Raw genomic sequence first — 25,268 nt, 5'->3', positions numbered from 1 at the left:
ACCCGTGGGTGCCTGGTGCTGGATGCTGGGGACCTGAGTGTCTGTATCCCCCCAGTCCTGGTGTCTATATCTTCGAGTCCAACCATCAACCCAACCCTGCCAAGGCCACCACTACCCCATGGCCCTCAGCACCACGTCTGCCCGGCTTTTCAATCCCTCCAGGGATGGCGACTCCACCACTGCCCTGGGCAGCCTCTTCCAATGCTTCACAACCCTTTCCAGGAGGAAATTCTTCCCAATATCCATCCTAAACCTCCCCTGGCACAACTTGAGGCCGTTTCCTCTTGTGCCATGGCCTGTTCCTTGGGAGAAGAGCCCGACCCCCCCTCTCTGGACACGCTCCAGCCCTTCAAGGTCTTTCTTGGCGTGAGGGGCCCAAACCTGGAGACAGCCCTCGAGGTGGGGCCTCCCCAGTGCCCAGTCCAGGGGGATGGTCACTGCCCCACTCCTGCTGGCCACACTAGTGCTGACACAGGCCAGGATGCTGGTGGCCTTCTTGGCCACCCCCACATTTGGAGTTACACCGAGCAGACAAGGTCACAGGGGGACATGACTCCAGCATCTTGGTCTCTGGTCTCTATGCCCAGCCCTGACGCCCGCAGTGGGGCTGTACAGGGACACCGAGCCCCTTCCCCGGTCCCCAGTGCTGGGCACCTCCATCAGACTCATGTCCTGCCTGAAAGCACAGGCTCAGACAAGGTCTGCTCAAGGGAAGTTCTTTATTAAGATGTTGGCTGGGACAGGAGGCGCTTGGGGCTGTACAGGCCTTGGAGGCACAGGGACATGGTCCCCCGTGAGCTGCTGGCTTCCAGGAGAGATTTCCAGGCACCGCAGAGCCCTGTTAACATCAAGGGCAGAGCACGACCCTGCCCGCGGGATGCTGTCACAACAGATGAAGGCAGATGGGGGCTGGGGGTGCAGCACCTTGGGACCACAGAGGACGGTATGAGCTATGGGGTGTCCCAAGAACTGGGGGTGGTGGCTGATTTTTCCTCCATCCCCTGCATTGCCCCCATCAGTAGAACACCTTTTCCAGGTAGGCGTTCAGGAACATCCCCGTGGGATCCAGCTTCTCCCGGACGGAGCAGAATTTGGGGAAGGCTGGGTACATCTTCTCGAAGTCCTTCCGGGTGCAGCTGTGGGCCTGCAGGAGACAAAGTGTCTGGGGGGGCTGCCCATCACTGGGGAACGTGTCACTGGCCCTGGCCCACCCCCTGACGTGCTGTGGGAAGCCCCTGCAGAAGTGGTGGGACTTCCATCCCCTTATCTACGTGGCCCTGGCCCTGGGCCCACACCACCACATGCTGTGGGAAGCCCCTGCAGAAGTGGTGGGACTTCCATCCCCTTATCAATATATCACTGACCCTGGGCCCTCACCACCACGTGCTGTGGGAAGCCCCTGAAGAAGTGGTGGGACCTCCTCCCCTTTATCTACGTGCCCAGGGTGGGTAGCAAACAGGGGAACACCATCTCCTCGAGGCGCCCATCTCCCTCTGGGACCAACCTGATGTGGGGGCCTTTCTCTGACCCCCACTCGACTGCAAACCCCCCGCTCCCATGAGGAGTCATGATGGAGAAGGGGCCCCCTTCCACCAACCCTCTCCTCCCGGAGGAGCGGAGCCATCGGTACCTTTGCCCAGTGTGGTCTCCCACCATGCTTCTTCATGATGCCCTCGTAGGTCAGCCAGTAGTTGAGGCGGGGGACGTTCTTCCCGTAGGGCCTGGGTGGGCATTGGGCAGCGAAGGCATTAGCAGGGGCTGTGGGGGGATTTCACACACAGAAAACGCCCCCGAGAAACCCCCAACTGGGGAGAAGGTCAACCCATGGCCAATCCCCCATCATGGCCTCTTTGACCAGGTGAAGGAAAAGCTCTGGGAACCAGCATGCCACCAGCACTTGGCCAATGGACTCTGACATAGGACAACATCCTCAAGAAGAAGGAGTGGGTGGCTCTAGGGTTCTCCAAGGCCACCCCATCCACCCCAGGGTTTGAGCTGGGTGTTTGCTGGTGCTGGGTCGCTGGGCACGGCTCCTGGTGGACCAGCACACTGACCCAGGGAGGAAGAGGAGGAGGAGACAGGGGGCAGAATGTGGACACGGATCACCTGTACATGATGATGTTCATGTAGCAGCTGTCCCGCTGGAAGCAGGGACTCAGCCAGATCTCGTCCGCCCGAGCGAAGCGCACCTCCACGGGGTAGTGAGCCACCATCTTGGGGTTGTTCTCCAAGGCAGCCTTCAGCTCCAGCAAGGCTTCCTTTGTCTTCTCACTGCCCCGGAGAAGCCCCCAGCCCCAGTTAACACTGGCATGTGCACAACCAGCTCCCTTTAGGTTTGAAACCCCATCCCCACAGCTCCATCCCTGGCCCCATGCTAATCTAGGGAATGGCTTGGCAGGTCCCAACGCATCCCTCCCACTGCTTTGGGCTCACAAAGCCCCAAGACATGGCATGGTGTGGATTTGGTACCCCGGGACAGGGATGCAGAAGGGTCCCCATGCTAAACTAGCAGGTAGGAATGGTGTCTCCTAGCCAGGTCCCTTTCCCCATGGCTTTGCTCCTGCTCCAGGTAGAGCACAGGCAGGGGATGGCATGTGGTTTGGACACTGAGCCCAGCTGGGGCTGGGCAGGGAGGGTCTGAGAGCCATTTACATGGGGATGGCCCAGTCTTGAACGTGCTGCTTGAAGCGACACTCGTAGTTGAAGATCTTGTAGCTGATGGCAATATTCTCCACCCGGGAGCTGAAGAGGAGCCAGAAGAAGAAGCGGTTGATCCAAGACACCAAGCTGGGCACGAAGGTGCTGCAGGGGAGAGAGCAGGAGGTGAGACCTGACCCCGGAGCTACCGGGGACAGGGTGGAGTGGGAGGGTGGACCCCTTGGCAGAGTCCTAAGTGGCCAGTCCTTCTTCTCCCTCTTCATGGAGTACAGCTTGGCTCTCCTGTGCCACCAGGGTCCTGCTTCCCAGCCTAGCCTCCACGAGGGGTCTCCTCTCTCCACCCTGGTGCTCAGGGCATGCTCACAGCCAACACTGTCCCCCAAAAAGCTTCTTTGCTGCTGCAAACCCACGCAACCTCAGCACTCTGCTCCATCAATGGGCCGAGGCCAATGGTGTGAGGTTCAACAAGGCCAAGTGCCGGGTCCTGCCCTTGGGTCACACCAACCCCAGGGACGCTCCAGGCTGGGGCAGAGAGGCTGGAGAGCTGCCCGGCGGAAAAGGAGCTGGGAGTGTTGGTCGACAATGGCTGAGTATGAGCCAGCAGTGTGCCCAGGTGGCCAAGGAGGCCACCAGCATCCTGGCCTGTGTCAGCACTAGTGTGGCCAGCAGGAGTGGGGCAGTGACCGTCCCCCTGTACTTGGCTGAGGGAGCTGGGGGTGTTCAGCCTGGAGAAGAGGAGGCTGAGGGGAGACCTTCTGGCTCTCTACAGCTCCCTGAAAGGAGGGGGTAGCCAGGGGGGGTCGGGCTCTTCTCCCAAGGAACAGGCCCTGGCACAAGAGGAAACGGCCTCAAGTTGCGCCAGGGGAGGTTTAGGATGGATATTGGGAACAATTTCCTCCTGGAAAGGGTTGTGAAGCATTGGAAGAGGCTGCCCAGGGCAGTGGTGGAGTCGCCATCCCTGGAGGGATTGAAAAGCCGGGCAGATGTGGTGCTGAGGGCCATGGGGTAGTGGTGGCCTTGGCAGTGCTGGGTTAACAGTTGGACTCGATGATCTGAAAGGTCTCTTCCAACCGAGACGATTCTATGGTTCTATGATCTCTGTGCACACGAGAGGGCAGTGCAGCCCCAGACATCAATCCCAGCCCAAAGCCGCTCCTCCTGCACAGGAACATGCTTGGAGGAGAACAAGCATTTCCTCCTTCCCCAGGGATGGGGGTGCTCCGGGTCACAGTCCTCTTTTGCCGTCGTCCCTGGGACTCCCAGCAAAGCAGCGCAGGTGTCGATGTAGAGGTGCAGAGAACAGATCTGGATGAGGCCAGCCCTGGTGAAACCTACCCAACCCCACGCGTCCCCAGCGGCTGCCCAGAGCATGCTCCTACCTGATCCAGAGCAGAAACTCCAGCAAGTAATAGCCAACAGCATAATCCCACAACCAGCTGGCGGAGGAAGAGGCAGGCTGCAAAGCCAAGCAGAGGAAGATGATGGTCATTAGGGACTACCAGGGTTTGCAGCTTTCTTGCCAGCAGTCATGAAGGTGGGAGAAAATGCCTGGACCAAACTGGGAGCAGGGGTTTGGAGAAGGGTACCCCAGGGCTCCCCAGATCTCTCTCCTCTGATGAAACACGGCCACAACCAGCCCACACTGAGGGGCTGGAGTGTGTCCAGAGAAGGGCAACGGAGCTGGTGAGGGGTCTGGAGCACAAGTCTGGTGAGGAGCGGCTGAGGGAGCTGGGGGTGTTCAGCCTGGAGAAGAGGGGGCTGAGGGGAGACCTTCTGGCTCTCTACAGCTCCCTGAAAGGAGGGGGTAGCCAGGGGGGGTCGGGCTCTTCTCCCAAGGAACAGGCCCTGGCACAAGAGGAAACGGCCTCAAGCTGCGCCAGGGGAGGTTTAGGATGGATATTGGGAAGAATTTCCTCCTGGAAAGGGTTGTGAAGCATTGGAAGAGGCTGCCCAGGGCAGGGGTGGAGTCGCCATCCCTGGAGGGATTGAAAAGCCGGGCAGACGCGGTGCTGAGGGCCATGGGGTAGTGGTGGCCTTGGCAGTGTTGGGTTAACGGTTGGACTCGATGATCTGAAAGGCCCCTTCCAACCTGGGCAATTCTATGATTCTGTGAGGATGCTGAGAGTTTGGACAGCCCCAGCTGTATCTGTGTGCTGGGACCCCCAGACCACAGAGCACGGGCAGAGCCCAGCCCAGCCCCAAAACGCCATTTCCCTGATCAGCCCTTCCCCAGCAGAAGCCCATCCTAAACCGCTGTCTCTGGGAGGACACTCAGCTTTGTCCATGGGCCTTTCTCCCTTCCCACATGGAGCCTGGTGGGACCTGCCTTGTTGGTGGGGTCCTGGTAGATGACGCTGACGTTCTCGCTGTGAGGGAACCACAGGAATCGGAAGTATTGGGATCTCTTTAGGTGGTCCTCGAGGTGATCAAGGACCTGCAACAACCAGAGAAACGGGGGCTGGTTGGTGATTTTTCCCGGCCCAGAGAAGGGATCCCAGGGGGTGGAGGCATCTCAGAGGACTCCCAGGGAGGTTGAGGTAGGTCCGAAGAGTGTCTGCAGAGTTTCCGTGAGCTCTGGGTTGGAGGGGAGCCAGTACAGCCCAGCCACGCACCCAGGGGCTCACAGAGACCATGGACCTCATGTTTGGGAAGGGAACAGGGCATGCCCGTTGTCACCTCTGCAGAGCTCCCCATCCTGAGGATGCTGCTGGAGCTGCACCTGGCACACGTCCCAGCTCAGACCCCACGTCCTCCTGGAATCACACCTCTGCAGCCCCCAGACTGCTCCGTCAGGTGTTCCCAGACGCGAGGCAGCACAGATGGGGACCCTCCAGCCACCAACCACACGGCAGGGGATGCCGAGGGCTTCCAAAATCCACCTCCCGGTCCAGTGTCAAGGATGCCCTCCCCAGCTTTCAATCCCTGGCAGCACAGCCCTCGGCAGCTCTAGAGCCCCGGGACTCCAGAGGATGGAGCCTTACACAGCCCCGTCCCAGAGCTGTCCCCGGCTTCAGCTGCAGAATTGCCAAATTATTCATAAAGACACAAAAAAGAGCTTTAAGAAAGGCAGCTCTCTCGGATGAGCCAAGGATGGCGAGGCATGGGGAGCCTGAGCGGGCAGGGGACAGGGAGGACGATGCAGGTGATGGGGCTCGAGGGGGTGACCACAGCCCTGGCACATACTCAGCCTGTTCCCAGGGCCACCAGGGTCCTGTCCCAGGGCTACTTGGAGGAAAACCCGGTGCCTGACACAGAAACGAAAAGACCCTTCAGCCCTTGTCCCTTCTCCATGACCATGCATGCAAGGCTGGAGGGACCCCATGCATGGTGCCATCTCAGCCGGGCCAACACCTCTCCCTCTTGCAAACAGCTTCTCCAACCACCCCCTGCTCCTCCTGCAGGCATCTTCCCCAGCTTCGCAGAAAGACTTACAAACCCAGCAGCTTTGCTTCGAGGAGGTTGCTTGACCCAGGAGAAGGTGTGATGACCCATGGAGACAACCCCAAGAAGGTCGTGGCAACCTTAGCTATGAAGCTGCTCCTTTGGGTTTTGAGTTCCTCCTTTGGTCCTTTGAGTTATTTGTCTTAATGAGCTATTAATCACCAGGCTGGGATGCTTTAGCAACAAGCATCTTGCCATGACCCTGCCATCAGGTGAGGGTCTTTGTGGCCGTAATGCCGTGGTCCCGTTAAAGCGGGGAGGATGGGAAGACAAATAGTATATTCCTGGAATTGGTGAGGATTAATGCTAATGCTGTTGTCTTCATCTTCACATCTGCAACTCCCATAAAGCCACAAGATCTCTCTAAAATGTTCCCCAAACAGCCTATTTTCTGGCCAGAGAAGTTCTTACGTTGTGAACAGTTAATGATTGCGCAAGTAGAAGCCGGGCAAAAGCTGTGACCCCACTTTTTCATCGGTTCGCTTTCGGAACAAATGCCTCGCGTAGCTAAAACAAGTCCGGGAAAGAAGGACTCAGCTCTCCCAAGGTGATCCTGCCGACGTCTGTTTGCCTTCCAGCCACGGCGTTTTGAGTGCAGAGGCAAATCGCTGGCGGGGGCGACCTTTTCAATGTGCGCTTTTGATCCTGGCCGATAGAGGAAGATCGCTCTGAAGAAAATAAGCCCTGCGACTTTGTAGGATAATTACAGCGCAGCGGGCAAGAGCTGAAGGCAGCGAGCCAGCCGGCTTCGGCAAGCCCTTGGGGACGTTGTCTGCTGGCTGAGCGCCGGAGTCAGAGGCAGAGGTTGGGGTGGTGGAAATCTTGTTGCTGTAACGTGGCCAACGCACGCAACGGAGATGACCCTGGAGCATGCAGGAGACCTGGGGGATTTTGTTCCTCTTTACTTCCCTCACAGGAGCCCAGAACAAATCCCTTTGCTTCGTAAAGGCCAGGTCAAGAGAAGCTGTGGGCTTTCTTGCTTGCAAACACCCTCAAAAGCTCGCTGAGATGAGGGTCAAGCACCCTGCGATGAAGGTTTGGTTGCTGCAGATGGTCCTTGGGGAAAGGACAAGGGGCAGATGTGGCCAAGGTGCTGTGGAGGACGAAGCACAAGAAGTCCCGTAGGTCCATCAAGGCAATGAAGGGGAGTCAGGGAGCATGGAGAGCTCACATTTTGGGAGAGGAGATGGATGCTCAGCCTCCCCTTTTTGCCTACTGGCAAAAGGGTTTAGTGGGAGGTGTCCCTGCCCATGGCAGGGGGTTGGGTGATCTTTAAGGTCCCTTCCAACCCAAACCACTTTGTGATTCTACTGTGCTGCCTGTGTCTGCCGGGATCCCGCCGCATCGGGGACGATGTCTGAGCACCAGTTGGAAGAGTCACTTCCGTGCACTGAGGCCAAACCCAACTGGGTTTGGACTAGGAGGGCCCAGTAGTGGTGAAGGGGTTTAGGCACTGGGTGGTCTGGGAGGAGCTGGGCTTGAGGGATCCATCCCAGGTGCCTGAGACAGCCCCCAAAGGGTTGGGGGTCAGGTGAGGGTTAGGAAGTGGTTGGCCTGGACCAAAAGAAGCCCTCCTCCACCCAGCAGGTCGCTCAGCTGGGCCAGTCTGCAGCTGGTTAAAAGTTTGCGTGGGTTCAGCAGCAGATCAGAGACCTTCCTGGCTGAGAAAACCCTTGCGTTAGTACACGTATATCACAGAATCACAGAATGGTAGGGGTTGGAAGGGACCTCTGGAGATCATCTAGTCCAGCCGCCTGCCAGAGGGGTTGGACTAGACCCACCTCCAGCTCAGGAAGCCCCAAAGCTGCAAAGATCAAGGGAAGAAATGTCCTGTCTGAGTCTGACCCACCCTCACCAGCCTCCCAGCGGGTCTGGGGAGGCCGATTCCACCCCTGCCACCGTCCAGGGATGCTCTGCAGGTCTCTCTGGTGACCTCAGCTGTGCCATGAATCCTTTCGGTCCCGTGCCTTGTTCCCGGTCATCGGCAGCAGCTCGAGAAGCTGAGTTTATCCCAGCGATAAAGAAAATCACGAGGCCAGGAAAAAAAAAAAAAATAGCATGCAGATCTTATATAAGCACAAAATCCGAGCCCGGCTCCTCTGACACATATATTATTTGCAATGTCTTAGATAACTCAGGCTTAAATATTTCAAGCAACCTGCTCCCTTGCCATTATTCTCTTCCGCCTCGCTGGGCCACTCGACATGAAAGCCGGAGATCTGGAAGCAGGCGAGGGAACGGCGATGACCGAGAATTGATAATGGCATTAATATTTATAGAGTGCATTCTCGTTTCACCCTCCTAACTGCCCCCAGGGAGGGGGGAAGATGGGCTGAGCTCTCTAAGGGAGCAGCGCCCGGGCAGATGATGCCGAGCAGGGCGAAGCTCAGCCGGGGTTACCTGCCCTGCTCAGGGTTCTCCTGCACGAGGAGCTTAAATTTCCCACCTAAAAGGCAGATTAGGAGGTGGAAAACAGCATTTAGCCTGGCAATTTGGCTGAGGAAAGGTGCTAGAGGACGCGGTGGAGGTCCAAGGAGTCTGGAAGGGTGGGTGAGGACCAAGCCATAAGGAGCTGGTGGGCTCCCACCGCATTTAAACCTATTTAAATGCATACAGAAGCTATAAAAAAAAAAATAATCTATGTTTAAATGCATTTAAAGAGGGGAACTCCCTGCTGCAGGACAGCAGGGATGGCGCAGCTCAGGAAGCAAACAGGCACTTCACGGGCAAAAGATACTCCTGGGCCGTTAAACACAAACCCGTCACCTCTGCAACTGGGGACACCGGTCACGAACCCACCGCAGGCTGGAGGAACATCTTGGCCGGTTTCTCTTATTCCTCTGTCTTCCCTTCCCACCTCCCAGGAGAAATAAGACCCTGAAGTGCTCCAGCTCTCCACTGCTCTTAGGGGGGTGGCAGACGCGCTAACGGACCTGGGTGACGAGCACGGACCTCTCTGTCCCCCTCCCCGGCCACCCACGGCACGGCACAAGGGACACTGGGTGGCTTTGGCTGAAGGCTTGCGAAGAAGATGCTGCAGAAGCGTGCTAAATTCACTGTCGTGGTGGCGTTCGAGCCACCCCAATGGGGCACTGAATAATTCAGCCCTTAAAAAATTAAGGACGGCGTTTCTCAGAGCGTTCCCGGCGCTGCGGCTCTGATCAATCCTGCAACAAATTTCGCTGGCTTTGTCCAAGGACTATTTATTTTTCATGAGCCCGGCTTAACGAAGGCTTGTGCTGTCATTAGCCAGGGCTGGAACTGGACCTGTGAGATTCAAATGAGACAACGGCTGAGGATGCTGCTGAGGATGCACCAGCGGGGACGTTCAGACCACAGGAGGACAGAGACGATGGGTGGTTGAAGCAGATCCAAGCTCCTGGAGAGGTTCCTTTCCACCACCAGCAGTTTATTCCTCCTGACGGACTTTGTGCCTCAGTTTCCCCATCCAGAAATTTAGCTCCTTCCAGTGAACACGGCGAGTCCACACAGCATGTAGAAGGCCACCAGGTCTTTCAATCTGCAGGTGGCCCCTTCTCTGTAGGCTTCAGCTGGTGTCATTCCGCAGCCTCCGGCGACAAGCTGCTGCCAGAGACCCGGCACAAGCTGGACGATGATGGCTCAGCTCAAGGCAGTCGGTCGCACCCCAACACGGTGGCCGTGCCAGGCTGTCCCAGCCATGGAGGGGCCGAGCGTCAGAGGGAACAGCTTGCTCCATCCGACTTCCCAGCGCCAGCAGGGTGGGAGGGCTCCAAGGAAACGCCTCCAGCAGTTAAAAAGGAGTTTATATAACGGCAGGGACGGGGAAAGCCGGTTTTGATGTGTTCCCAGGAGAAAGAATTCCTTCACATCGCTCTGTAGAAATGCCCACGGGGCCTTCAAAAGGCTTTCTGATCACACCCACCATTGGCCACCAGAGCCACGTGGAGACCCGAGCTCGTAAAGCCCAGGAGGTGCACTGCCCCAAAAAATGTCCCAAAAAGGGACATTCCATGCCTCTTTCCAGGGAAATCGGCCTGTTTCAGCCTCGTTATTGATGGGGATGGAAAGCTCGGCTGTAGGCAACCATCCTCCAGCACTGAGCATCTCTGTACCAGCATCCCAGGACACTGTCCCCAGGGCCTCAGACCTGTACTGAACAAGGAACTAAACTTCTCCCGCTCTCCACAGCCAAGGAAGTCCCCTTTCATGGGCTCCAGGCAAGATGTGGTCTTCAGGAGGGACACGGCCACAAAGAGGGGACAACAGGGAGAGGACGGATGGTGGGACAGCAGAACTTGACGAGGAGGAGACGGCACGTGAGGTCTCCAGAGTCATGTAAGATCCTGATCTATGGAAGAGCAGGTCAGAAACCCTCCTCAGAAAGCCACCTCCCCTGGGGGTGTCCCAGAAGGACCAGTCACTAGCGCCATGCACCTTAGTCTGGGTGATGGGGACCTTTGGCAAGACGGAGACAGAGCAGGCGACGTGACAAACGGTTTAAAGGGTGTTTTCCATCACACGACCCAAACACAGCTCTGGACTTGGATCCTGATAAGGGATTTGCTCCATCTGGCCCTTGAAACGTGTCACCCATGGCTCTCCTCCTCATCCCCAGCATGGTTTGTCCCAAGTTCAGCTCAAAAAAAACCAGAGTTAAACCCAACTTTCACACTGGGAGATGGAAAGCCCCATCCCGAAAAAGACCCTGACCTCACACAGAAGGAAAGACCAAGTTATTATCAGGAGCACAAGATGCTCACGGACTATTTTGAGTGACCCATCTGTCACTGGAAAAAGCCAGGCTCTCCGTTAGCCGAGCAGCAGGAGGCAGCGAGATGGGAGACGGCTCTTCCTCGGCGAGCGCGGGGCTCGTGAGACGCTGCTCCTCTCCTCCGGGACCCGGCTGGGGGCTGTCTGCCCCCCGGGAACGCTGCCTCAGTGCCGGCACAACTCCCATCCCTCTTCTTGCCGAGTCCAGGCTCACCAGCCCAGCCCAACATTTCCAGCAAGGGCAATTTTCTCCAGCTGGAAGATTAAATCTGCATTCGGCTTAGTCATGAGTTACCAGCTCTCTGTTGACCTGCCCGGCGCCTGCCAACACCGGGTGAAACGGAGCGGAGGCGTTGGCCGAGCTGTCTCACGGTGACGTTTCCCACCACCAGAAGCAAGATGTGATGCCCGCAGGCTCCTCCAGCGTCCCTTAACTCGATTGTGCCGGAGCCTCTGTGCTCAGCCCCACGGCAGCTGGGAGGCAGCCCAGGGAAGATGAAGCCAACGGCTGCGGGCAAACCTCCATCCCTGCTCCGGTGGGACCACCGGCATGGAGCAGCCCAGCTCCCCACCACGGCGGCTGCCCCAGTTTCCGAGTGCTGCCTCCAGCGCCGGGGCCTCGGCACAGGAGAGACATGGAGCTGTTGGAGCGGGGCCAGAGGAGGCCCCGGAGATGCTGGGAGGGCTGGAGCCCCTCTGCTGGGAGGACAGGCTGAGAGAGCTGGGGGGGTTCAGCCTGGAGAAGAGAAGGCTCCGCGGAGACCTTCCAGCCCTTGCCAGTCCCTCAAGGGGCTCCAGGAAAGCTGGGGAGGGACTCTGGAGCAGGGAGGGGAGCCGTGGGACGAGGGGGAAGGGTTTTACACTGGAAGAGGGGAGATTTGGATGAGATATTGGGAAGAAATTCTTTGGTGTGAGGGGGGTGAGCCCCTGGCCCAGGTTGCCCAGAGAAGCTGTGGCTGCCCCATCCCTGGAGGGGTTCAAGGCCAGGTTGGCCGGGGCTTGGAGCAACCTGATTTGGTGGGAGGTGTCCCTGCCCAGGGCAGGGGGTGGGACTAGATGGCCTTTGAAGGTCCCTTCCCACCCAAACCATTCTGTCATTCCATGATTTCATGATTCAGTCACCTCTGGGCTGAGTCAGGCAGGGCACAATGGATGCTGAGCAGCGAGGATGATGCTGCAGAGAGGCCAGGACATGGGGGACACTGACTGGGGTCCCACTGTCCAGTCTTTTCCCTAAGGAGGGCACTGGCTGCAACATACCCCACGCCAACGCAGCTTCTCCAACCTGGGATCATGCCCAGGAAACGAGGCAGTGGTGCCAGGCAAGTCAGCCCTCCCACCCCAGCATCCCCCAGCACGCTGGTCCCACCTTCCCTGCCAGGACCCAGAAGATGTCTCTGAAGGACACAGCCACGTCCCAGCTCAGGGTCATTCTCTGGAGCCCGAGGTGGGCACAGAAAATCTTCGGCAGGTTCCTGAGGACACTAGGAGCCACCAGTTGGGATTCCCCTGCAGCCACAAGCTGCCCTGGGGCTGCACAGAGGTCAATCCAGGTGAGCTGTTTGAATCTCCGGATGGATAAATGCAGAAAGTCTGGATCGATGTGGACCAGTTTTAAAAGAGGAGCTCAGGGGCGAGCATGGCAACGATGAAAGAGGTTTCACATCACCTTCACACCCCTGAGCTGCCCTGGGCCAGAAGTGGAGCTGAAAGCAGCTGGGAATGGGCACAGCTTCTCCCAGACGTGGTGCCTTGCCATTCTTAAAATCCACCAGGAATAATAAATAAAGGAAAGAGATTTCATCTCTGTGTCTTTCCCGGCAGCTCTCCCTCTCTGCCCAGCTCCCCCCGGCTGGACGCAGAGGTGCAGTGAGAGGTGCAGAAGGTCCCACCAGCTTTTTTGTGAGGGCGAAGAACTTCTTGTGGCAGAGACTCAGCACCCTGGGCTCCCCCATCCAACCTCCCCCCAAATTTTGTGGCCAGCAAAGCTGCCAGACCACATTCAGCCCCGGCCCCTGCTCCATGTAGGACCCCTGGGAAAAAAGCCAACGTCTTCCTGCAGCACAAGGGGGCTCAGCACCCCCATTTCTCACCGCCCCACTGGCCCAGCTTCCCACCCCAAACCCTGCTTTGCTCCTGAACGTCAGCTCCACGATGTGATGCCCACCTTGCTGCAGGTCCCGACCACCCACCTGCCCTACGTGGCACAGAGGTGGCACTCACCTGTACCTCCCCACCCCACTGCCTGCTCCTCTCCGGTCCCAGAAGATGCTCTTCCCACCCATGGGAAGTTAAAATGGCGTTTGCCAAGAAACATGGCTTTTCCTTCTTCTCCTTTGTCACCCTGGAGAAGTTTCCACCTTAAAGGACACCATGAAGATGCACATGGAGTGCAACCTACACGCACCTGTGGAATTTTCTACTCGAGTGTAACCACTTCCCAGTCTCCAACCATGTCCCCCAAGGAGGCTTTCAAAGCATTGCCCGCGTCGTACCTCGGTGAGGGTGGAGGGGAAGGCCACCTCGTGCAGGTGGAACTGGGGCACGCACTGGAAGGTGACCGTGAGCACGACGCCCAGGCAGCCGAGGTGCAGGCGGGCAGCCTGGAAGATGTCAGCGTTGATGGACTCGGAGCACTCCAGGATCTCCCCCGAGGCTGTCAGCAGCGTGAGTGCTACGACCTGCCGAGAGGGGAGCAAAGCTTCAGCGAGGGTTCAATGTGTCCCATCTCCATGCCAAGGCCCTGCAGCCATCCCCAAAGGGCTGGGGGCCAAGAAGGGGGACCCCTGTACCATGACCGGCATCACAGGGTGCTTTCTGCTGAGCTTAGCTCCACCAGCCCCTCTCCTGCCACCTCTGATGTAGTGACATAAAAGGATCCTTCTCTCTCTGTGGGGTGCTGGGAAAAGCCATCGAATAAAGAAGGAAAACTCCTCCAGATTACTTCACTTCTCCATCACCATCGGTGGGATCACCATACAGGATTTGGGGGAGGAGTGGAGGATAAAAATAGACCTGGGCCCTCCAAAGATTTGATTTTGGGGGGCTCCAATACAAGAAGAACCGCTTTCCCTTTGGTACAGAGCTTATTCATCAATTACAAGCCCATAAAGCACAAGGAGAGAGGAGTTTGGGGCTGGATCGTGCTTTGGCTGGCAGATGAGGAGGTCCCAGAGTGTATGGGGGACTTGGGGGTCCCCAATAGCAGCCCCATCCTGAGGGACAAGACCCATCCTGCTTGCTGAGTACAGTGTGCTCCTTCCTTACCCCAGGGCTGGGCACACCAGAGCCAGAGCAGGTGGTGGGACGTCTCCCCTGAAGCCCTCAAGATGCTGGTGTCTGTGTATCAACACGCTCCCGACTCGCATCTCACCTGGGTGGGGAGGATGCCATGCTTGATCCCGGTGTTGTGCGTCCCCGTCCCGATGACACCAGCCGCTGCCACCTCAGAAACGGCTCCTAAACTGGGGGCAGATGAAGGGGTTGGTGAGGACCTGAGCATGTGGGACACGGCGTGGGGCACAGCCCACTGCGCCAGGCATAATGCTGCGTGCAGACCCCGTGTTCAGGTAGAGAGTCCCCCAGGACAGGTCCCCTGCCCCAACGAGGAGGGGTTTCCACCCTTTGGGGTACCCTGTAGCAACAGGTGGGTTTGTTTGCCACGTGTGCACCTCTCCATGGGACATAGCTATCAGGATGCTGCTATAGTCCATGGGGAGGAAGAGGCAGCTGGTGAGCGGAGGTCACCATAGAATCACAGGATGGTTTGGGTGGGAAGGGACCTTAAAGGCCACCCAGTGCCACCCCCTGCCCTGGGCAGGGACACCTCCCACCAGCCCAGGTTGCTCCAAGCCCTGGCCAACCTGGCCTTGAACCCCTCCAGGGATGGGGCAGCCACAGCTTCTCTGGGCAACCTGGGCCAGGGGCTCACCCCCCTCACACCAAAGAATTTCTTCACAATAGCTCATCCAAATCTCCCCTCTTCCAGTGTAAAACCCTTCCCCCTCGTCCCATGGCTCCCCTCCCTGCTCCAGAGTCCCTCCCCAGCTTTCCTGGAGCCCCTTGAGGGACTGGCAGGGGCTGGAAGGTCTCCGCGGAGCCTTCTCTTCTCCAGGCTGAACCCCCCCAGCTCTCTCAGCCTGTCCTCCCAGCAGAGGGGCTCCAGCCCCCTGAGTCGACCATGGTCAACACAGCTGTGCCCCATCTCACAAGCTGCCATCTCACCCCATCAGCCTGGAGTGACTCGTTGGGGTGGAGACCTCCCTCCCACATGCATTCAGAGCAAGGGGTGAGGAACCCGAGTTTACCCCACAAACATCCCTGTGGAGCCCGGCTGGAAACAGCAGCCACAAGCATAAGGTCTGCAGACCAAGGTCCGTCCCTCCAACCATGGCCAAGGTGGGCACGTGGGGATGGTAGAACGTTAAAGCAAACAGTGTGCTGTTCCTGCCGTTACCCCCCAGTACTCCTCCAGCTTCCAACAGCTGGGGAGTGGGGATCTCCTGAACCAGATGTAGTTTCTATGGCCATTGCAACCCTGGTGGATTCCTCCTCCGTGAAGGAGTCCTGCTCACCCCATGGATACCGTTGGATATCTGGTCAGGTGGGGCTTATTTCTGTGAATCCTCACCCCAGCCCTGGCCAGGGCTCTGACAAACCCATCTCTTGTATTGACTGAGGAAGGCAGGTATTGAGCTGGGCTGTAATTAAAGAGCAATTTCTCCCCTGAGGTCAGCAAAAAAAAAAAAAAAACACGGAGTGTGAGAAATGCTCTCCATGACCGTTTCCTTTGCAAACCCCTATCTGAACACGGCTCCCTCCAAGCCCTTGACAAGACACCCGCTGCAAGGGACAACCATCTGTGTTGGAGGCAAAGGGATTGGCTGTGATCACCTTGAAGCATCCCATCCTCTGCCCTCGGATTACCCTGGACCCCCAGCCCATCACTTCCGCCTCCTCTTCTGGGGACACCAGATATCCCAAAGCAATGCAGAGCATGCCTCCTTGTAAGATATTCCAATGGCTAATTGCCCTTTGCCATCAAAAACTTGTTTCTAGCCTAATTTTGGCTACCACCAGCCTCCTTTGCCCAGATCTGCCTGCTATCAGCCTCTGCCCCATTCAAGATGTCCCTAGGAGGGGTGCTCTCATCTTTTTAGGGCCAGGGAGAGCTGAGTTGTCCTTCGTGACGTGGAAAGGACCAACCCGGTGGGTGCAGTGAGAGTATAGGGTTGGTGTGGGGATAAAGGCTCCCCGTGTCCAGCCTCCTGCTCCGAGGCAGGATCAGCTACTCCATCATGAGGGAGGTTTGACCTGGGGCCTGCAGAACCCCAGTGGAAGACCAGATCCTGAAGTAAAGATCCCTAGTCTGCAGTAAAAGCTCTTCAAACGCCCCTGTTTTGCCATGTCCCAGCACTTGACCTGGGGCTAGGGTGGACACGTGGGAGGACATCCAAGGACAGGTCCCACTAGGCTAGGATGGACACCTGGGAGGACACCCAGGGACAGCCCCATGCACGTGTCCCACTCACTTGGCCAGGGCCAGCCCGTGCTTGCTCAGCTCGACGTTCAGATCCGAGAGGAAAATCCCACCTTCCACTGTCACTTGCTGCTTCTCCTTGTCCACCTGCAAAGGACGGGATGGGAGAGGGGAAGGTGCCACAGCTCTGAGGAGAAACACCGCCTGGGAAACACCTCTGCTCTTACCAATGCAGTTGATAATGTCCATACAGGAGAACCGTGGATGGTTCTCCGTCATGAGGGACTTGCTCCACCCTGAGCTGCCACCTCTCTCAAACCTTCACCCAAACCAAAACTCATCCAACCCAACGGTGTCACCGGTTCCTGCCCCTGGCCCAGACCCCGCTCCCCTCTGCTCTCCCCAGTCTCAGGGGGGTGTAACATCTCCCATAACTTCCCACGGGTCTTGGTCAACCCAAGGGAGAAGACACCCCCCCAGCAGAGCTCTACCTTCAGCAAACCTCTCTGCTCTGCCCTCCTGCCTCGCTCAGCCAGCTCCTGGTGGAAGGACAGCTTATTCCCGTTGGGAGCTATTCATCCCGCTTCTGATAGACAGAGCTGTCAGGGAGGGAGCCGTTCCTTAATTAATTACAGCTGTTAATTACCAGTAATGACCCAGCTCTCAGAATATGCTGCTAGAGTCAGGATTTTTTTTTCATCTTCAGCTGCACACATAGACACACGTGCTCACATACGGAAAGACACGGGTAAATATATATGTGTGTGTGTATATATGCACAAATGCATGCACGCACACGAGCACACACATACGTGTGCGTGCACACACAACACCCAGGCATGCACGTGTGCACGGAGGCCGTTTATCATTATAATCACCGTCTACGATTCTACGATAACCAGGCAGCCATGCAGTCCCAGTGAGAGCCCAGTATCTCCCTGCACCTCAGAGGTGTACCTTCCCGCACCTCTCCCTCCCGGCAGCCCTCGTTTTCCCCAAGTCGTTCAGGATACGATCCACGGGCAACCAGGAAGAGCCGGTTCCTTCCCAGTGTCATCAGATGGAACGATCTCCCATGGGGACATTTCCCGCCTGACACAGGGGGCAAACCATGGACCACGAGTATCCAGCCAGGTCTTTGCCAGGCTGTTGTGCCCGAGGCACCTTCTCAAGCTCCCATCAAGTGAGCCGTGAAAGGTGGTCCTGCCAGGTACCTCCTCCCCATCCAGCACACCATGCTGTGACGAGGACAACACAACGAGGACAACTCCTGGCTGTGAGGAGAAGAAAGCCTCTCCGTCCTTTCACTTCTCACCTTGGGTATGGCAGCGTTGGTCTCCCTGCCCCCGGCGGCCACATAAACAGGGGTGCCACCACATCTCAGGGCCACCGCGCCACCTCCGAGAAGCAGGTCTCACCTTGAGGACCCTGTTCATCTTCCCCATCTGGATCATGAAGTCATCCGTACAGGCGATGTCCGAAGGAGAGTGGCCACCCCCCACCACCTTCACCCTCTTGTCCCGCTGCCTGGCCATATCCAGGATCTGCAGAGACAAAGGGCAAGCCCTGAGCATCCAGCACCTCCCTCAAAGCCGCGTGCTAAGGGAGATGCCAGAGGCACTGTGAGACATCCCAAGGTAAAATCTCACCCATCGTTGACACCACCTTCACTTGGACAACTCACCACCTGGGGTTAAAACCACCCCTGGCGCCCAGACACCTCCTAAGACAGCCCTTGGGGTCATCCATGGGGGTTGGACTAGGTGACCTTTCAAGGTTCTTTCCAACCCAAACCATTCTACGATCCTAAAAGAGGTGATGCCCACCTGAGATACCCTAGTGTGACAGAGGTATCTCTGGGGTGACAAAAGTGACACAGGGCTCCCACCCCTCAGCATGGCAGCTGAGGCAAGCAGAGGACTCCAGGAGGATGCCAGATGCTGATGCCCAAGGAACAGAGTCCAACTGGGGCCAGGCATGATTGTTTTCTGCATCTTTTAGGTGTTTCACGCATCTGCTGGAGCGCACCTGCAGTTCAGTAGGGCCATTTCCTGGGGCTGAGGAAAGGACTCATGCTGTCATCATCTGTGACTGCTCTGACTGAACATGGTGGAGCATCACAGCCCTTCCTGGCCTTTCCTTCTCTTCATTTCTAACACATTGTCTCCTGGAAACATCCCTCTTACCTCCCGGATCTCCTCCACCGAGGTGGGCTGGAAGTACAGCTCTGGAGAGGAGCCATAGGTCTTGGCCCAGTTCTGGAACTTGACTCCTCCTTGGCCGTGAACCTGGACCAAAATCAAGAGCTAAAGCAGAAGAAAGCAAGTGCCTCCCCTGCTTTTCTGTATATCCCATCGTTCCTCTGCCGAGGGCACTCTACCAGAGCCAGGTTTCCAAAAGAATCAATTATTTATGGACACTGAGGTTCAACTCAACCCCTTGAGTCTCTAGACTGGAGATGTCTCCATGTGAGTAAGGCGGCCCAGGCTCCTTTGCAGTCAGTGGGGTGAAGTGGGAGGATGCCCCAGTGTGTCTGAGACATCTCCCATGAGCACAGCCCATCCCTTCCTCCTACAGCATGACGTGTGCTGGGGTCCTCTTGGTTTGCATGGCCTCTTCTGCTCTGGTCTCCTCTCAGGCCTGGTCTCAGCACCCATACCTACCTCGTGGCTTCATGTCCCGGTGTCCCTAGATGGCCTCATCATGAGGGGCTGGCTGGGACCAGGTTGGGACGTCCCTCCAACCTCAGCCATCCACCCTGAGACACTGTCCCAAGGCCTGGCCCTAAGGGGAGCAGCCAAAAGACCCATCCCCATCCCGTCTCCAGGCAGGGGTTACCCCAAGGCAGGGCATCCCCTGGGAGGTTTGGATGGGTCATAGCTGGGATGGGGAGGAACAGATTGTCCCTGGCCGTGGCCAGCCCAGCTGGGGCTTGGGAAGGACGTGGCAAGGGCACCAAGCCCCAGAGAAGACAATGAATCCCTCTGCCCCAGGCAGGACTGGATCCAACAGCGCTGCCCCACCAACACGTGTCCCACCTTGGCTGCAGGGGATGACTTAGTCCCTTGCCACCCTCTGCTGTCTCCTTCCTCCCGTTGCCTCCAGCCTCCTCTCCATCAGCAAACCCTCCACCTTCCACCCTCCCGCCCGCGCTCCCTTCATTTTCCTCCTCCTCCTCTCTGATGGGTTCAACTCCCACCCAAAGAGCAAACCCCAAAACTGGCCAAACACTTCCAGGGGTGCAGAAGGGATTGTCCTGGGGGCGTCCGCAGCATCCCTTCCCCCTGCCACCCCCTTCCCCCACCATTCCAGCCCCCACCACCCCCCACCCCGGCTGCTTTTAGAGGCTGGGCAGGGCAGGGACATTGGATGGCCCATCACCCAGCCCAGGGAGGTGACACTGCCTGGAGCCAGGGCCATCAGGAAGCTGTTGTAGATAGCCCGGATAGCAGCAGGGAGCCCTCGGGGCCAGGGGAGGTGGGGCTGGGGCTGCCCCGCAGCATCCCCCAGGCAAGTTAAAACCCGGAGCCGGGCTGTGAGCCAGGGTACAGAGCGGGAGAGAGAGAAAAAAAAAATGAAAAACAAACCCAAAAGAAGAAAACTGAGGAAAGCAAAAACCCGTGGGTAACACTCCCGCTCGGCAGCCAGAGCCTGACATGATTTATCCAGGGAATCTGCTGCTTTTCCTTCCCTCTCTCCTTCCTGAGACACCTTTGCTATCACGGTGGTCTTGGTTATTAAATCCGTATCAAAGGTGGGAATAAAACCTCATCACACCGACAGCCCCAAACACCGCGCGTGGCTCCACGCTGCCTGGACGCCCCCAAAAAATGGGAAATTCCCCACTTGGTTTTTCCTTACCATCCCGCCAGCTTCTCCGGAAGATGCTGCTGGAGCGAGCGTGACTCCGGCTGCTCCGGCACTGGGGACAAGGGCTGATCCCGGCTGATCCTGAGCAAGGCTGGAAGAGCTTGTTGCTGCCCTGTGGGTCAACAAGGAGCTTCTCTCCAGGCTGGAAGGCTAATGAGTAACAGCCCACCCCCCATGGGCTTTGCCTGATTCCCTGGGGGAGGAGAGGGGCTGGGCCCTTTGCTCCCAGCTGGCAGAGCGGGATCTGGGCAGGGTTTTGAACCTGGGGTCCTACAGGGATGTTGCAAACTCTGAGGGTTTTGGGGAGAAGATGCTTCGGAGGTTTTGAGGGAGAAGATGTTTCAGAGGGGTTTGGGGAGAAGATGCCTTGGAGGGTTTTGGGGAGAAGATGCTTCAGAGGGTTTTGGGGAGAAGATGTTTCAGTGGGTCTTGGGGAGAAGATGCTTCAGAGGGTTTCTGGGAGAAGAGGCCTTGGAGGGTTTTGGGGAGAAGATGCTTCAGAGGCTTTGGGGGAGAAGATGCTTTGGAAGGTTTGGGGGAAAAGATGCTTCAGAGGGTTTTGGGGAGAAGATGCTTCAGAAGGTTTTGGGGAGAAGATGCCTCAGAGTGTTTTAGGGAGAAGAGACCTTGGAGGGTTTTGGGGAGAAGATACTTTGGAGGGTTTGGGGAGGAGATGCTTCAGAAGGTTTGAGGGAGAAGATGCTTCAGAGGGTTTTGGGGAAGAAGATGCTTCAGAGGGTTTTGGGGAGATGGGGCTTCCCTTTTTGGGGTCCTTGTCCTGGAGCAGGTTCCCTGAACCTGCCACCTGTGCACCAGGGAAAATGGAGAACAGTGAAAAGGCCCTGTCAGGTTTGGGGGGACCCGGCAGCGGGTGCATGGGTGGGGGGGTCAGGCCGTGGGTGACGGGACGGCCTCGCTTCATCCCATCTCCGTGTGGCGAATGGGCGCTGGGGGTCTTGGCTCCCTGCCTTGCACGGAGGAGGGAGCTCCACGCCTTGCACCCCAACCTCGCTCTGCCGTCCCACCGGGAGCAGATGGCGGGGGGACAGCATCCAGCCGGGGAACGGGTCTCCTCTGAAGGACGGGCGAGGAGCGGCGCTTTGCAGGAGCTCGGCAGCGCTCTGTGGCTGCGCTTTGGTGATAAGCAAACCCTGACCGGTCCCTCATTAAAGGAGGGGATGATAATGATTTTTCCTGAGCCGGCTAACTTGGGCAAGGTGACCTCCGGGGAGCATCGCTCCAAGCCCCGAGCGGGCAGGGAACCGCCGCCGCCGCCTTCGTGCCACCACGGGATGCTCTCGGAGACCCAGCTTTTCCAGCACAATCACGAATCGGGGAGGGGGAAATTACTTCTTAATTACAGAGCAGGAGCCGTGCAGCCTCGCGAAGGACCTCCCAGCACTTCCAGCAGCTTTTTCCATTGGTCTTCGCATCTACCTTCAAAAGCTCCTTGACCTCCTGACCATCCTGGGAACCCGCTGATGTTTTCTCGGCTGCCACGCAGCAAATTAATGAATAATCCTCCGAGTCACCTTCGAGCCTGGAGACACGCCGAGGGGGACAATCGGTCGGGATCGGACACCTCCACGGCTGCTCCGGGTCCAAGTGCTGTGCAAAGGTCATCAAAAACCTCCAAAAATATCCCCCCTCCATGCTCCCAAGGGATTATTGATTAACGGTGCGGGGTGAAGGGGATGCAGGCGGGGAGGGATGCAGCTCTCCCCCGCCGCCTCCGCGGCGGCAGCTCAGCTAATTACAGCTGAACAACGGGGAATAATTCAATTAAAGGAAAAAGAAAAGGAAATAAAAAAAAAAAGAAAAAAAAAAAAGAAAAAAATGGCATTGTTCCAGGTGTCGAAGCGATTTGTGAATTTATTCGTGGCATTTTTGGTGGGATGGGAAATGCTCTGGCGCGCCGTGGGGTCTCTCCTGCAGGGAATCTGGGCAGCAGGGAATCCCCTCCCTTGGCGGGGGACACATCCAAGGAAGGGAAGGATTCAACCCCGCCCCCCCCCCCCCCCCCGGATTATCCCTGGGGATGGGGAGACCCGTCGTCAGCTGGTGTGAATGATGGGAGCGCGATGGCGGCCGACGCTTCGGTTGGGTTTGGCGTGCTGGTGGCGTGGGGGGGTTCGCTTGGGCTGGGGGCACAGGACACGGCCGGGGTTCCCGCCGTGCCGGGGGGACGTGGGGTATCGGCTGCCGTGGCCCGGTTGAGGGTCTCCGGAGCGGCCAAAATGGGAATGGGAGCTGGGAGAGGCCACGCTCCGCACCCTCACTGGCACCTCTGGAGCTGCTGGCCTTCAGCTGGAACTGCCGGCCTGGCAGCCGCTGTCACCTGCACCGGGAACGGCCAATGTTCTCCCAAATTCCAGTGCGTTACCAAATTGCACTCCTTTCCCAAATTCCAATGCACTCCCAAATTCCAATGAGTTCCAAAACTGCAATGCATTCCCAGATTGCAACGCACTCCCAAATTCCAATGCCTTCCCAGATTGCAGTGCGTTCCCAAATGCCAGTGCGCTCCCAAATCCCAATGGGCTCCCAAATTCCAGTGCACTCCCAATTGCGGTGAGTTCCAAAATTGCAATGCATTCCCAAATTGTCATGTGTTCCCAAATCGCAATGCGCTCCCAACTTCAATGATTTCCCAAATTGCAGTGCGCTCCCGAATTGCAAAATGTTCCCAAATTCTAATGTGTTCCCAAATTCCAGTGCCTTCCCAATTGCAATGCACTCCCAAATTGCAGCGCGTTCCCAAATTGCAATATGTTCCCACTTTGCAGTGCATTCTCAAATTGCAATGCATTCCCAAATTTCCACATGTTCCCAAATTCCAATGTGTTCCCAAATTCCAGTGCTTTCCCAAATTGCAACGCACTCCCAGATTGCAGAGTTCCAAAATTGCAGTGCTTTCCCAAATTGCAATATGTTCCCAAATTCCAATGCGTTCCCAAGTTCCAGTGCATTCCCAAATTGCAGTGCACTCCCACATTGCAATGCACTCCCAAATTCCAATGCATTCCCAGATTGCAATGCACTCCGAGATTGCAATGAGTTGCAAAATTGCAGCGCATTCCTAAATTGCAATGCTTTCCCAAATTCCAATGCTTTCCCAAATTCCAATGCATTCCCAATTGCAGTGCGCTCCCAAATTGCAATGAGTTCCAAAATTGCAGCACATTCCCAAAGTGCAATATGTTCCCACTTTGCAGTGCATTCTCAAATTGCAATGCATTCCCAAATTTCCACGTGTTCCCAAATTCCAATGCATTCCCAGATTGCAATGCACTCCCAGATTGCAATGAGTTGCAATATTGCAGTGCTTTCCCAAATTGCAATATGTTCCCAAATTCAAATGCGTTCCCAAATGCCAGTGCATTCCCAAATTGCAGTGCACTCCCACATTGCAATGCACTCCCAAATTCCAATGCACTCCCAAATTCCAATGCATTCCCAGATTGCAATGCACTCCCAGATTGCAATGAGTTGCAATATTGCAGTGCATTCCTAAATTGCAATGCTTTCCCAAATTCCAATGCATTCCCGAATTCCAGTGCCTTCCCAGTTGCAATGCGCTCCCAAATTGCAATATGTTCCCACTTTGCAGTGCATTCTCAAATTGCAATGCACTCCCAAATTTCCACCTGTTGCCAAATTCCTATGCATTCCCAAATCCCAATGCTTTCCCAAATTCCGATGCTTTCCCAAATTGCAATGCACTCCCGGATTGCGATGAGTTCCAGAACTCCAGCGCGTTCCCAAATTGCAATATGTTCCCAAATTGCGAGACGTTCCCAAACTGCAATACGTTCCCACTTTGCAGCACGTTCCCAAATCCCAATTCTCTCCCCAATCCCAATGCATTCCCAATTTGCGGTGCCTTCCCAAAACCCAGCACCCTGCCTTGTGTCCGCGCCGGAGGGGTGAGTGCCCGTGCGGGAGCGTGGCCATGGGATTTGCCCTAAAATGCCCCAAAATGTGGCTGGATCTGCCCACCCCCCCCCGCCCATCGCTGTCCTCCCCGAGCTGCTGCCTCCCCTGCAGTGGGGAAACTGAGGCAGGAGAGCTGTCATAGAACCACAGAATGTGTGGGGTTGGAAGGGACCTCCAAAGACCATCTCGTCCAACCCCCCTGCAGTCAGCAGGGACATCTTCAACCAGATCAGGTTGCTCAGAGCCTCATCCAGCCTGGCCTTGGATGTCTCCAGGGATGGGGCCTCCACCCCCTCTCTGGGCAACCTGGGCCAGTGTCTCACCACCCTCGGTGGAAAGAACTTCTTCCTAACGTCTGATCTAAACCTGCCGTGCTCTAGTGTAAAACCATTGCCCCTCGTCCCACGGCTCCCCTCCCTGCTCCAGAGTCCCTCCCCAGCTTTCCTGGAGCCCCTTGAGGGACTGGCAGGGGCTGGAAGGTCTCCGCGGAGCCTTCTCTTCTCCAGGCTGAACCCCCCCAGCTCTCTCAGCCTGTCCTCCCAGCAGAGGGGCTCCAGCCCTCCCAGCATCTCCGGGGCCTCCTCTGGCCCCGCTCCAACAGCTCCGTGTCTCCCCTGTGCCGAGGGCTCCAGAGCTGGACGCAGGACTCCAGGTGGGGTCTCCCCTGAGCAGAGGGGCAGAATCCCCTCCCCGGATCTGCTGGCCGCGCTTCTTTTGATGCAGCCCAGGATGCCATTGGCCTTCTGGGCTGCAAGCTCACATTGCCATCTCATGCCCAGCTTTTCATCCACCAGGACCCCCACGTCCTTTTCCACAGGGCTGCTGTCGTGCCATCCCCCAGCCTGTATTGATAACGAGGGTTGTCCCAACCCAAGTGTAGGACCTTGCACTTGGCCTTGTTGAACTTCATCAGGTTTGCTCGGGCCCACCCCTCCAGCTCGTCCAGGTCCCTCTGGATGACGTCCCATCCCTCTGGTACATGGGCCGCACCACCCAGCTTAGTGTCGTCGGCAAACTTGCTGAGGGTGCACTTGATCCCGCTCTCCATGTCATTGACGAAGATGTTGAACAGCACCGATCCCAGCACAGATCCCTGAGGGACACCACTTGTCACTCCTCTCCAGCTGGACAT

At 57.1% G+C, this 25,268-nt stretch overlaps 1 protein-coding gene across 1 annotated transcript; it reads right to left on the bottom strand.

The window, feature by feature from the left end:
• Window positions 1–1,015: 1,015 nt before the first annotated feature.
• On the bottom strand, window positions 1,016–25,268 carry LOC141740563 (L-gulonolactone oxidase-like). The gene is made up of 12 exons (XM_074579443.1): window positions 25,116–25,268; window positions 18,517–18,618; window positions 17,749–17,874; window positions 16,383–16,477; window positions 14,225–14,315; window positions 13,347–13,532; window positions 4,985–5,092; window positions 4,038–4,114; window positions 2,653–2,802; window positions 2,107–2,271; window positions 1,631–1,721; window positions 1,016–1,144 (listed from the first exon to the last, which is right to left on the bottom strand). The coding sequence occupies exons 1-12, from the start codon at window positions 25,266–25,268 to the stop codon at window positions 1,016–1,018; spliced, it is 1,473 nt and encodes a 490-aa protein (XP_074435544.1).

The sequence above is a fragment of the Larus michahellis genome, chromosome 3, assembly GCF_964199755.1.
Source record: "Larus michahellis chromosome 3, bLarMic1.1, whole genome shotgun sequence".
Taxonomy (NCBI): Eukaryota; Metazoa; Chordata; class Aves; order Charadriiformes; family Laridae; genus Larus; species Larus michahellis.
This window is presented reverse-complemented; position numbering and strand designations above follow the sequence as displayed.

What these genes read in the sequence shown, in the direction of transcription:
- LOC141740563 (XM_074579443.1), bottom strand. Translation starts at nt 25,268, where the DNA reads ATGTCCAGCTGGAGAGGAGTGACAAGTGGTGTCCCTCAGGGATCTGTG. An exon ending in GAGTTTCTGCTCTGGATCAG is followed by an intron (nt 2,803 to 4,037) that starts GTAGGAGCATGC and finishes TCTCCCCTGCAG; the next exon opens with CACCTTCGTGCCCAGCTTGG. An exon ending in CAAGACTGGGCCATCCCCAT is followed by an intron (nt 2,272 to 2,652) that starts GTAAATGGCTCT and finishes TCTCCGGGGCAG; the next exon opens with TGAGAAGACAAAGGAAGCCT.